This window comes from Bombina bombina, chromosome 1 (assembly GCF_027579735.1).
Source record: "Bombina bombina isolate aBomBom1 chromosome 1, aBomBom1.pri, whole genome shotgun sequence".
Lineage (NCBI taxonomy): Eukaryota > Metazoa > Chordata > Amphibia > Anura > Bombinatoridae > Bombina > Bombina bombina.
The window spans coordinates 1,059,464,768-1,059,479,252 of NC_069499.1; the positions used below are offsets into that span (position 1 = coordinate 1,059,464,768).

General features: G+C 42.5%; 1 protein-coding gene across 1 annotated transcript in view; it reads right to left on the minus strand.

Moving 5' to 3' along the window:
• The window catches only part of ARFGEF2 (ADP ribosylation factor guanine nucleotide exchange factor 2), a 471,542-nt gene that overhangs the window by 266,690 nt on the left and 190,367 nt on the right, over positions 1-14,485 (minus strand). The window contains exons 8-9 of the mRNA XM_053716931.1: positions 2,707-2,861; positions 1,893-2,043 (exon numbers count right to left, since the gene is read on the minus strand). Coding sequence (XP_053572906.1) covers positions 1,893-2,043; positions 2,707-2,861 — 306 coding nt within the window. The remainder of the gene's footprint in view (positions 1-1,892; positions 2,044-2,706; positions 2,862-14,485) is intronic.

Below are 14,485 nucleotides of genomic sequence, written 5' to 3' on the forward strand. Positions count from 1 at the left end.
AACTGCGCAGTAATGGCGCGAAAATTAGGCTCTGCCTACTACAGAGAAAGGCCCTTCCTGACTGAGAAGGTGTCTAAACCAGTGCCTGACGTAAAAAAACGTTCCCCAAAGTTATAAAGTGTGAATTTCAACATCAAACTGTATAAAATGCCTAAATAAAGCAATCGATCTAGCCCATAAAAGTGTCTACCAGTTTTATAGCCCATATTAAGCCCTTTATTCTGTTTGAGACTAAGAAAATGGCTTACCGATCCCCATGAGGGGAAAAATGACAGCCTTCCAGCATTACACAGTCTTGTTAGAAATATGGCTAGTCATACCTTAAGCAGAGAAGTCTGCCAACTGCTCCCCCCAACTGAAGTTATCTCATCTCAACAGTCCTGTGTGGGAAAAGCAATCGATTTTAGTTACTGCTGCTAAAATCATACTCCTCTCACAAACAGAACTCTTCATCTTTTTCTGTTTCAGAGTAAATAGTACATACCAGCACTATTTTAAAATAACAAACTCTTGATAGTAGAATAAAAAACTACAACTAAACACCACATACTCTTCACCATCTCCGTGGAGATGCTACTTGTTCAGAGCGGCAAAGAGAATGACTAGGGGGGCGGAGCCTGGGAGGGACTATATGGACAGCTTTTGCTGTGCTCTTTGCCATTTCCTGTTGGGGAGGAGAATATTCCCACAAGTTATGGATGACGCCGTGGACCGGACACACCAATGTTGGAGAAAAGGTGGTTTTGTTTTGCCCACATACTGAATTTGGCATCCCCTACAGGTGAGGAGATAAATGACATGATTAGAGTTACAGCAGGGACATTTAAAGAGTCTATATTTGATACCTTACTTCCCTCTGCACCCTACACATCCATTTTCTATTTCGTCCCCAAATTGCACATAGACAGTGTACACCCCCCTGGTAGACCCATGTAACTCATTAGATCCCCCACTAATGGTTGTAAATATGCATCCACCAGTTCGGAAAGGGGCTCAAGCAGGGAACCCACCCCCAAGATAATGGGTCTACCAGGGGGGTGTACACTGTCTTTCTGCAATGTGGAGAAGAAATAGAAAATGGGTGTGTAGGGTGCAGAGGGAAGTTAGGTATCAAATATAGACTCCTTAAATGCCCCTGCTGCAACTCTAATCATGTCATTTATCTCACCTGTAGGGGGTGCCAAATTCAGTATGTGGGCAAAGGAAACACCTTCTTAAGGACAGGGCCCTAGAACATGTAAGAGATATAGAAAATCCTGAAATATTCACCCTGGTGGCTAAACACTTTAAATCCATGCATGCAGGGAATGTATCGCTCTTGTCAATTCAAGCTATTGGTCATGTCCCCCAACACAGGAGAGGAGGGGAGGGGACAGGGAGTACAAACTTAATTACAAAGAGGCCCAGTGGATTTTTTATTCAAGCACCAGACATCCCCTGGGAATAAATATGGAAAGTGATGTAAATCTATTTATCCAGATACTTTTACCCCAATATGATTTACCACATATAAAGTCCACAAGAAACTCAAAAAGTCTATAAAGTTAACAAACACATTACATATATAAACACAAAAACAATTGGTATGAATAATTTGAACTATAAAATGAGTAATGGAATATTAATGACCACATAGGCTAAGTATCAGACAATGTTAGGAATGATTAATGAAAAAGGCAGAAAGGGGTTAACTAATTGTTTTTAATTCAAATGTACATTTCTCTTTAAATAGAGGTCCCAGCAGCGGCACTAACCAGCAGTGATCAAGTGTGGTAGACCCACACAAAACATGTCTGCATTTATTTGCCGTGCTGTGACCCTGGATTTGTCGTTTTGAGCTGTTGCTCTTTTGTTCTTATCTGCTGTAACTCCAAATAAAGCTATTTTTTTACCTGCATCAGCTTGACCCTGCATATCTGCTTTTCCTCAGCATCAGGTGATGCCCGGAGGTACTTTGTTGTTTCACATGATTGTTTGCGCTTTGGACGGAGGCGCTCTTTCTGGTGCTCCCAGGACGAAGAGGAAGGACACAGTGACCGGTGCCTACGCTGAAGAGACACTGCCCGCTACACAGATCCTCACTAGCTGGAAAGCGCCACTATATTTTGCCTGTACTTATACTAGTCTGTGATTGGCTGACGTCTGTCACATGGTACAGGGGCTGGCAAATGGGAGAAGAAAAAAAATTGTCATAAAAAAATCTACTGCTTTCGAGAAATTCAGAGTAAGTCTTATTGCATTGTCTTTTTATTATGCACTGCTACTGTATTTAGTGGTCCTTTATATATGGCTTTTTCAAATGCATAACTGATTTTATTGCGTTTAAAAATAAAAAATGAATTGGGAACAAAAATACTATCAAAGACTGAGATGTTTAATCTCCCTTACCAAAAAAAAAAAACTAAGATACCATAGGTCACATCTTGTCAGAATAGAATTTTCTAAAAAAAATATATAAATAAAATAGTGTATAGTCAATTAACACAAAAAATACCAACAAATATAAACATTAGTTTCATTTTTACTTTTCTAAATAACAAGAAACATCTAGCCTGTTTTGTCAGTGAATGAAATTAACGCATTCTGCAGGCTTCATGGCACTTTGCTTATTTATTTACTTAAAATTAACTGTATCCTAATATCAGGCTAACTTTCAATGCAGCTCAGTTTTAGAAAAGAAGCAGGTTTCTGCTTTTATCCCTTTACATAAACCTTCTGTTATCATACTTAGGGTCAGGTGGGCCTTCACCAAGTGGCTTCATTGAGAGTTTGCAGAGTGATCGAAACACTAGGAATGCATCTTTCTGCAAAATATGAGAGAATCTTGAACTGGTATTATGGCCATGAAGGGAATCAATTTCCTAAACAAGAGAAATTTAAGAAAATAGATTAAATTCACTGCTTGGAAAACATGAAATAAAAAAAAAAAAAAACAAACACACACACACATATATATATATATATATATATATAACACAATTTATGCTTACCTGATAAATTTATTTCTCTTGAGGTGTATCCAGTCCAACAGGAAGTTGCAAGAGGACACCCACAGCAGAGCTGTAATATAGCTCCTCCCCTAACTGTCATAGCCAGTCATTCGACCGAAAACAAGCCGAGAAAGGAGGAACCATAGGGTGTAGTGGTTACTGTAGTTTAAATTTAAAAATTACCTGCCTTAAAATAACAGGGCGGGCCGTGGACTGGATACACCACAAGAGAAATAAATTTATCAGGTAAGCATAAATTGTGTTTTCTCTTGTAAGGTGTATCCAGTCCACGAATCATCCATTACTTGTGGGATACCAATACCAAAGCTAAAGTGCACGGATGAAGGGAGGGACAAGGCAGGAACTTAAATGGAAGGAACCACTGCCTGCAAAACCTTTCTCCCAAATATAGCCTCCGAAGAAGCAAAAGTATCAAATTTGTAAAATTTTGAAAAAGTATGAAGCGAAGACCAAGTCGCCGCCTTGCAAATCTGTTCAACAGAAGCCTCATTTTTAAAGGCCCAAGTGGAAGCCACAGCTCTAGTGGAATGAGCTGTATTCCTTTCAGGAGGCTGCTGTCCAGCAGTCTCATAGGCTAAGCGGATTAAGCTTCTTAGCCAAAAAGAAAAACAGAATTTATGTTTACCTGATAAATTACTTTCTCCAACGGTGTGTCCGGTCCACGGCGTCATCCTTACTTGTGGGATATTCTCCTCCCCAACAGGAAATGGCAAAGAGCCCAGCAAAGCTGGTCACATGATCCCTCCTAGGCTCCGCCTTCCCCAGTCATTCGACCGACGTAAAGGAGGAATATTTGCATAGGAGAAACCATATGATACCGTGGTGACTGTAGTTAAAGAAAATAAATTATCAGACCTGATTAAAAAACCAGGGCGGGCCGTGGACCGGACACACCGTTGGAGAAAGTAATTTATCCGGTAAACATAAATTCTGTTTTCTCCAACATTGGTGTGTCCGGTCCACGGCGTCATCCTTACTTGTGGGAACCAATACCAAAGCTTTAGGACACGGATGAAGGGAGGGAGCAAATCAGGTCACCTAAATGGAAGGCACCACGGCTTGCAAAACCTTTCTCCCAAAAATAGCCTCAGAAGAAGCAAAAGTATCAAACTTGTAAAATTTGGTAAAAGTGTGCAGTGAAGACCAAGTCGCTGCCTTACATATCTGATCAACAGAAGCCTCGTTCTTGAAGGCCCATGTGGAAGCCACAGCCCTAGTGGAATGAGCTGTGATTCTTTCAGGAGGCTGCCGTCCGGCAGTCTCATAAGCCAATCTGATGATGCTTTTAATCCAAAAAGAGAGAGAGGTAGAAGTTGCTTTTTGACCTCTCCTTTTACCAGAATAAACAACAAACAAGGAAGATGTTTGTCTGAAATCCTTTGTAGCATCTAAATAGAATTTTAGAGCGCGAACAACATCCAAATTGTGCAACAAACGTTCCTTCTTTGAAACTGGATTCGGACACAAAGAAGGCACGACTATCTCCTGGTTAATGTTTTTGTTAGAAACAACTTTCGGAAGAAAACCAGGTTTAGTACGTAAAACCACCTTATCTGCATGGAACACCAGATAAGGAGGAGAACACTGCAGAGCAGATCATTCTGAAACTCTTCTAGCAGAAGAAATTGCAACCAAAAACAAAACTTTCCAAGATAATAACTTAATATCAACGGAATGTAAGGGTTCAAACGGAACCCCCTGAAGAACTGAAAGAACTAAATTGAGACTCCAAGGAGGAGTCAAAGGTTTGTAAACAGGCTTGATTCTAACCAGAGCCTGAACAAAGGCTTGAACATCTGGCACAGCTGCCAGCTTTTTGTGAAGTAACACAGACAAGGCAGAAATCTGTCCCTTCAAGGAACTTGCAGATAATCCTTTCTCCAAACCTTATTGAAGAAAGGATAGAATCTTAGGAATTTTTACCTTGTCCCAAGGGAATCCTTTAGATTCACACCAACAGATATATTTTTTCCATATTTTGTGGTAAATTTTTCTAGTTACAGGCTTTCTGGCCTGAACAAGAGTATCAATAACAGAATCTGAGAACCCTCGCTTTGATAAGATCAAGCGTTCAATCTCCAAGCAGTCAGTTGGAGTGAGACCAGATTCGGATGTTCGAACGGACCTTGAACAAGAAGGTCTCGTCTCAAGGTAGCTTCCATGGTGGAGCCGATGACATATTCACCAGGTCTGCATACCAAGTCCTGCGTGGCCACGCAGGAGCTATCAAGATCACCGATGCCCTCTCCTGATTGATCCTGGCTACCAGCCTGGGGATGAGAGGAAACGGCGGGAATACATAAGCTAGTTTGAAGGTCCAAGGTGCTACTAGTGCATCTACTAGAGTCGCCTTGGGATCCCTGGATCTGGACCCGTAGCAAGGAACCTTGAAGTTCTGACGAGAGGCCATCAGATCCATGTCTGGAATGCCCCACAGTTGAGTAATTTGGGCGAAGATTTCCGGATGGAGTTCCCACTCCCCCGGATGTAATGTCTGACGACTCAGAAAATCCGCTTCCCAATTTTCCACTCCTGGGATGTGGATTGCAGACAAGTGGCAGGAGTGAGTCTCCGCCCATTGAATGATTTTGGTCACTTCTTCCATCGCCAGGGAACTCCTTGTTCCCCCCTGATGGTTGATGTACGCAACAGTCGTCATGTTGTCTGATTGAAACCGTATCAACTTGGCCTTTGCTAGCTGAGGCCAAGCCTTGAGAGCATTGAGTATCGCTCTCAGTTCCAGAATATTTATCGGTAGAAGAGATTCTTCCCGAGACCAAAGACCCTGAGCTTTCAGGGGTCCCCAGACCGCGCCCCAGCCCACCAGACTGGCGTCGGTCGTGACAATGACCCACTCTGGTCTGCGGAAGCTCATCCCCTGTGACAGGTTGTCCCGGGACAGCCACCAACGGAGTGAATCTCTGGTCCTCTGATTTACTTGTATCGTCGGAGACAAGTCTGTATAGTCCCCATTCCACTGACTGAGCATGCACAGTTGTAATGGTCTTAGATGAATGCGCGCAAAAGGAACTATGTCCATTGCCGCTACCATCAAACCTATTACTTCCATGCACTGCGCTATGGAAGGAAGAGGAACGGAATGAAGTATTTGACAAGAGTTTAGAAGTTTTGTTTTTCTGGCCTCTGTCAGAAAAATCCTCATTTCTAAGGAGTCTATTATTGTTCCCAAGAAGGGAACCCTTGTTGACGGAGATAGAGAACTCTTTTCTACGTTCACTTTCCATCCGTGAGATCTGAGAAAGGCCAGGACAATGTCCGTGTGAGCCTTTGCTTGAGGAAGGGACGACGCTTGAATCAGAATGTCGTCCAAGTAAGGTACTACTGCAATGCCCCTTGGTCTTAGCACCGCTAGAAGGGACCCTAGTACCTTTGTGAAAGTCCTTTAAATCCACCGTGGTCATGAATTGACCTTCCTGGATGGAAGGAAGAATTGTTCGAATGGTTTCCATTTTGAACGATGGAACCTTGAGAAACTTGTTTAGGATCTTGAGATCTAAGATTGGTCTGAACGTTCCCTCTTTTTTGGGAACTACGAACAGATTGGAGTAGAACCCCATCCCTTGTTCTCCTAATGGAACAGGATGAATCACTCCCATTTTTAACAGGTCTTCTACACAATGTAAGAATGCCTGTTTTTTTATGTGGTCTGAAGACAATTGAGACCTGTGGAACCTCCCCCTTGGGGGAAGCCCCTTGAATTCCAGAAGATAACCTTGGGAGACTATTTCTAGCGCCCAAGGATCCAGAACATCTCTTGCCCAAGCCTGAGCGAAGAGAGAGAGTCTGCCCCCCACCAGATCCGGTCCCGGATCGGGGGCCAACATCTCATGCTGTCTTGGTAGCAGTGGCAGGTTTCTTGGCCTGCTTTCCCTTGTTCCAGCCTTGCATTGGTCTCCAGGCTGGCTTGGCTTGAGAAGTATTACCCTCTTGCTTAGAGGACGTAGCACTTGGGGCTGGTCCGTTTCTACGAAAGGGACGAAAATTAGGTTTATTTTTGGCCTTGAAAGACCTATCCTGAGGAAGGGCGTGGCCCTTGCCCCCAGTGATATCAGAGATAATCTCTTTCAAGTCAGGGCCAAACAGCGTTTTCCCCTTGAAAGGAATATTAAGCAATTTGTTCTTGGAAGACGCATCCGCTGACCAAGATTTTAACCAAAGCGCTCTGCGCGCCACAATAGCAAAACCAGAATTTTTCGCCGCTAACCTAGCCAATTGCAAAGTGGCGTCTAGGGTGAAAGAATTAGCCAATTTGAGAGCACGAATTCTGTCCATAATCTCCTCATAAGAGGAAGAATTATTATTGATCGCCTTTTCTAGTTCATCGAACCAGAAACACGCGGCTGTAGTGACAGGAACAATGCATGAAATTGGTTGTAGAAGGTAACCTTGCTGAACAAACATCTTTTTAAGCAAACCTTCTAATTTTTTATCCATAGGATCTTTGAAAGCACAACTATCTTCTATGGGTATAGTGGTGCGTTTGTTTAGAGTGGAAACCGCCCCCTCGACCTTGGGGACTGTCTGCCATAAGTCCTTTCTGGGGTCGACCATAGGAAACAATTTTTTAAATATGGGGGGAGGGACGAAAGGTATACCGGGCCTTTCCCATTCTTTATTTACAATGTCCGCCACCCGCTTGGGTATAGGAAAAGCTTCGGGGGGCCCCGGGACCTCTAGGAACTTGTCCATTTTACATAGTTTCTCTGGAATGACCAAATTCTCACAATCATCCAGAGTGGATAACACCTCCTTAAGCAGAGCGCGGAGATGTTCCAATTTAAATTTAAATGTAATCACATCAGGTTCAGCTTGTTGAGAAATTTTCCCTGAATCTGAAATTTCTCCCTCAGACAAAACCTCCCTGGCCCCCTCAGACTGGTGTAGGGGCCCTTCAGAACCAATATCATCAGCGTCCTCATGCTCTTCAGTATTTTCTAAAACAGAGCAGTCGCGCTTTCGCTGATAAGTGGGCATTTTGGCTAAAATGTTTTTGATAGAATTATCCATTACAGCCGTTAATTGTTGCATAGTAAGGAGTATTGGCGCGCTAGATGTACTAGGGGCCTCCTGTGTGGGCAAGACTGGTGTAGACGAAGGAGGGGATGATGCAGTACCATGCTTACTCCCCTCACTTGAGGAATCATCTTGGGCATCATTTTCTCTAAATTTTGTGTCACATAAATCACATCTATTTAAATGAGAAGGAACCTTGGCTTCCCCACATTCAGAACACAGTCTATCTGGTAGTTCAGACATGTTAAACAGGCAAAAACTTGATAACAAAGTACAAAAAACGTTTTAAAATAAACCGTTACTGTCACTTTAAATTTTAAACTGAACACACTTTATTACTGCAATTGCGAAAAAGTATGAAGGAATTGTTCAAAATTCACCAAAATTTCACCACAGTGTCTTAAAGCCTTAAAAGTATTGCACACCAAATTTGGAAGCTTTAACCCTTAAAATAACGGAACCGGAGCCGTTTTTATATTTAACCCCTTTACAGTCCCTGGTATCTGCTTTGCTGAGACCCAACCAAGCCCAAAGGGGAATACGATACCAAATGACGCCTTCAGAAAGTCTTTTCTATGTATCAGAGCTCCTCACACATGCATCTGCATGTCATGCTTCTCAAAAACAAGTGCGCAATACAGGCGCGAAAATGAGACTCTGCCTATGATTAGGGAAAGCCCCTAGAGAATAAGGTGTCCAATACAGTGCCTGCCGGTTATTTTACAAAATTCCCAAGATTAAAATAATTCCTCAAGGCTATGGAGTATAAAATATGTTTATATATAAATCGATTTAGCCCAGAAAATGTCTACAGTCTTAAAAAGCCCTTGTGAAGCCCTTTTTTTCTGTCTGTAATAAAAATGGCTTACCGGATCCCATAGGGAAAATGACAGCTTCCAGCATTACATCGTCTTGTTAGAATGTGTCATACCTCAAGCAGCAAAAGTCTGCTCACTGTTCCCCCAACTGAAGTTAATTCCTCTCAACAGTCCTGTGTGGAACAGCCATCGATTTTAGTAACGGTTGCTAAAATCATTTTCCTCTTACAAACAGAAATCTTCATCTCTTTTCTGTTTCAGAGTAAATAGTACATACCAGCACTATTTTAAAATAACAAACTCTTGATTGAATAATAAAAACTACAGTTAAACACTAAAAAACTCTAAGCCATCTCCGTGGAGATGTTGCCTGTACAACGGCAAAGAGAATGACTAGGGAAGGCGGAGCCTAGGAGGGATCATGTGACCAGCTTTGCTGGGCTCTTTGCCATTTCCTGTTGGGGAGGAGAATATCCCACAAGTAAGGATGACGCCGTGGACCGGACACACCTATGTTGGAGAAAAGAGGTTGCCAAAGCCTTTTGACCTCTCCTCTGTCCAGAGTAGACAACAAACAAAGCAGATGTTTGACGAAAATCTTTAGTAGCTTGTAAGTAAGTTTGATATCTATGGAATGAAGAGGTTCAAACGGAACTCCTTGAAGAACCTTAAGAACCAAGTTTAAGCTCCATGGTGGAGCAACAGGTTTAAACACAGGCTTGATTCAAACTAAAGCCTGACAAAATGCCTGAACGTCTGGAACATCTGCCAGACGCTAGTGCAAAAGAATAGACAGAGCAAAAATCTGTCCCTTTAAGAAACTAGCTGACAATCCTTTTTCCAAACCTTCTTGGAGAAAAGATAAAATCCTAGGAATCCTGACCTTACTCCATGAGTAACCCTTGGATTCACACCAATAAAGATATCTACGCCATACCTTATGGTAAATTTTCCTGGTGACAGGCTTTCGTGCCTGTATTAAGGTATCAATAACTGACTCGGAGAAGCCATGCTTTGATACGCAGGACTACCTTATCCGTATGAAAATCAAGCATTCAATCTCCAGGCAGTCAGCCTCAGAAATTAGATTTGGATGGTTGAAAGGACCCTGAAGTAGAAGGTCCTGTCTCAGAGGCAGAGACCATGGTGGAAAGGATGACATGTCCACTAGATCTGCATACCAAGTCCTGCGTGGCCACGCAAGTGCTATCAGAATCACTGATGCTCTCTCCTGCTTGATCTTGGCAATCAGTCGAGGGAGCAGAGGAAACGGTGGAAACACATAAGCCAGGTTGAAAGACCAGGGCGCTGCTAGAGTATCTATCAGTGTCGCCTTGGGATCCCTGGACCTGGATCCATAACACGGAAGCTTGGCGTTCTGGCGAGACGCCATGAGATCCAGTTCTGGTTTGCCCCAACGGAGAATCAGTTGTGCAAATACCTCCGGATGGAGTTCCCACTCTCCCGGATGAAAAGTCTGACGACTTAGAAAATCCGCCTCCCAGTGCTCTACACCTGGGATATGGATAGCTGATAGGTGGCAAGAGTGAATCTCTGCCCAGTGAATTATTTTTGAAACTTCTAACATCTCTAGGGAAATTCTTGTTCCCCTTCGATGGTTGATGTAAGCTACAGTCGTGATGTTGACCGACTGAAATCTGATGTACCTCAGAGTTGCTAACTGAGGCCAAACCTGAAGAGCCTTGAATATCGCTCTTAGTTCCAGAATATTTATTGGAAGGAGAGACTCCTCCTGAGTCCACGATCCCTGAGCCTTAAGGGAGTTCCAGACTGCACCCCAACCTAGAAGGCTGGCATTTATTGTTACAATAGTCCAATCTGGCCTGCGAAGGTCATACCTTTGGACAGATGGACCCGAGATAGCCACCAGGGAAGAGGATCCCTGGTCTCTTGGTCCAGATTCAGTTGAGGGGCCAAATCTGTGTAATCCCCGCTCCACTGACTGAGCCTGCATAGTTGCAGCGGTCTGAGATGTAAGCGTGCAAACGGCACTATGTCCATTGCCGCTACCATTAAGCCGATTACTTCCATACACTGAGCCACAAAAGGGCGCGGAATGGAATGAAGAACCCGACAGGAATTTAGAAGCTTTGATAACCTGGACTCCGTCAAGGTAAATTTTCATTTCTACAGAATCTTTCAGAGTCCCTAGAAAGGAAACTCTTGTGAGTGGGGATAGAGAACACTTTTCCTCGTTCACTTTCCACCCATGCGACCTCAGAAATGCCAGTACTACGTCCGTATGAGACTTGGCAATTTGGAAGTTTGACGCCTGTATCAGGATGTCGTCTAAATAAGGGGCTACTGCTATGCCCCGCGGCCTTAGGACCGCCAAAAGCGACCCTAGAACCTTTGTAAAGATTCTTGGGGCTGTAGCTAATCCAAAGGGAAGAGCTACAACTGGTAATGCCTGTCTTGAAAGGCAAACCTGAGAAACCGATTATGATCTTTGTGTATCGGAATGTGAAGATAAGCATCCTTTAGATCCACTGTAGTCATATATTGACCCTCCTGGATCAGTGGTAGGATGGTACGAATAGTTTCCATCTTGAACGACGGAACTTTGAGGAATTTGTTTAAGATCTTTAGATCCAAAATCGGTCTGAAGGTTCCCTTTTTTTTGGGAACCACAAACAGATTTGAGTAAAAACCCTGTTCCTGTTCCTCCTTTGGAACTGGATGGATCACTCCCATAACTAGGAGGTCTCGTACACAGTGTAAGAATTCCTCACTCTTAATCTGGTTTGCAGATAATTGTGAAAGGTGAAATCTCCCTTTTGGGGGGGAAGCTTTGAAGTCCAGAAGATATCCCTGGGATATAATTTCCAACGCCCAGGGATCCTGAACATCTCTTGCCCACACCTGGGTGAAGAGTGAAAGTCTGCCCCCTACTAGATCCGTTACCGGATAGGGGGTCGTTCCTTCATGCTGTCTTAGAGGCAGCAGCAGGCTTTTTGACCTGCTTACCTTTTTTCCAGGTCTGGTTTGTTCTCCAGACCGTCTTGGATTGAGCAAAAGTTTCCTCTTGTTTATTATTAGAGGAAGTTGATGCCGCACCTGCCTTGAAGTTTCGAAAGGCACGAAAATTAGACTGTTTGGCCCTAGATTTGGACCTGTCCTGAGGAAGGGCACAACCTTTTCCTCCCGTGATATCAGCAATAATCTCCTTCAAACCAGGCCCGAATAGGGTCTGCCCCTTGAAGGGAATGTTAAGTAGCTTAGATTTTAAAGTCACGTCAGCTGACCATGATTTAAGCCATAGCGCTCTGCGCGCCTGTATAGCAAAACCAGAATTCTTAGCCTTTAGTTTATTCAAATGAACAATGGCATCAGAAATAAAATAATTGGCTAGCTTAAGTGCTCTAAGTTTGCCAAGTATGTCATCCAATGGAGTCTCTACCTGTAAAGCCTCTTCCAGAGACTCAAACCAGTACGCCGCAGCAGCAGTGACAGGGGCAATGCATGCAATGGGCTGTAGGATAAAACCTTGTTGAATAAATATTTTCTTAAGGTAACCTTCTAATTTTTTATCCATTGGCTCTAAAAAAGCACAACTGTCCTCGACAGGGATAGTAGTACGCTTTGCTAGAGTAGAAACTGCTCCCTCCACCTTAGGGACTGTCTGCCATAAGTCCCGTGTGGTGGCGTCTATTGGAAAACATTTTTCTAAAAATAGGAGGGGAAGAGAACGGCACACCTGGTCTATCCCATTCCTTATTAATAATTTCTGTAAACCTTTTAGGTATTGGAAAAACATCAGTACACACCGGCACTGCAAAGCATTTATCCAGTCTACAAAATTTCTCTGGCACTGCAATGGTATCACAGTCATTCAGAGCAGCTAAAACCTCCCTAAGTAACACGCGGAGGTGTTCAAGCTTAAATTTAAATGTAGAAATATTAGAATCAGGTATCTTTCCTGAGTCATTAACATCACCCACTGACTGAAGCTCTCCTTCCTCAGCTTCTGCATATTGTGAGGCAGTATCAGACATGGTTCTTAAAGCGTCAGTATGCTCTGCATTTTGTCTCACCCCAGAGCTATCTCGCTAACCTCTAAGATCAGGTAGTCTGGCTAATACCGCTGACAGTGTATTATCCATGACTGCCGCCATGTCTTGTAAAGTAAACGCTATGGGCGCCCTAGATGTACTTGGCGCCATTTGAGTGTGAGTCCCTTGGCCGGGAGTCAAAGGGTCTGACACGTGGGGAGAGTTAGTCAGCATAACTTTCCCTTTGTCAGATTCCTCTGGTGATAATTTTTTTAAAAACAGAATATGATCTTTATTGCATAAAATGAAATCAGTACATTTGGTACACATTCTAAGATGGGGTTCCACCATGGCTTTTAAACATAATGAACAAGGAGTTTCTTCTATGTCAGACATGTTTATACAGACTAGCAATGAGACTAGCAAGTTTGGAAAACACTTTAAATCAAGTTAACAAGCAAATATAAAAAACGGTACTGTGCCTTTAAGAGAAACAAATTGTCAGAATTTGAAAAACAGTGAAAAAATGCAGTAAATCAAACGAAATTTGTATGTAATAGGCTAGCAGAGCATTGCATCCACTTGCAAATGGATGATTAACCCCTTAGTTCAAAAAACGGATAAAAAAAACGAAATAGACTTTTTTTTTTTTTCTCAAAATATTTTATTGAGACATACAGAAGAAAATAATATAGTACAACTCCACATTAGTATGCGATCAAAAATTACAAACATAGAAAGTTAAACAATAAGTCTTAGACAGTAGTGCAATAATTGGTTCTTACACTTAACACATACACAGTTCTTCATTTACTAAGAAGTATAGAGGAGGAGTTTCTCAGGCATGAATATACGGTCTCATTTTACTATTATGAGGAAAATTATGAATATAAATTGCCATAACTATATCTCTGTTTTGTGGAGAATTAGGCCAAGAGGGCCTTTCTCTGCAAGCTATAGTGAATACAGAGTGGCAACATAGTAATATAGTACAACTGTGGAGTATTCAAAAGATCTGTGTCAATGAAGAGATATAATTAATAAAAGTAATGTGAGAGAAGGGCAAAATTTCAGCGGACCAGAGCCGCTTGGGTAAAGAAGAATGGGTAAAGGACCCAGTATAATGGGGAAAATGGAGGGGGGGAGAGGCGGAGCTATAATAAATTGGACTTAATGAGATATAAGTGGTGAAAACAGGGAGGCTTTGAGCCTAGTGAGTTTTCTGGGTATCTGCTTGGGCTATAAGGGGCTGGGAGGTTACTAATCTTCTTTCACCTCCAATGTGGTGGTTTTTGCTAAGACTTATAGGTAAAGAGCAGTGTAGATATTCAGCAATAACCGGGCCTCTAGGAGGGTACATATTATATAAGCAAACTTTAGTTAAGGACAATATTTACTTGTTATGCAGTCAGTATATCCAAGTTAGACAAGTTTGACTTCTGCAGCCCAACATAATATGTGGCAAGCCTGTCTATGTAAAATGGCCCATAAGGATATATTTTAGTGTTAGTTTTAGTTAAAAACAACTGACCAATTAAAAAGAAAAAAAAAGACAAAGCAGACAGGAAGATAACATAAGAAACTAATGATTGCCAGACCCTAGAGGTTT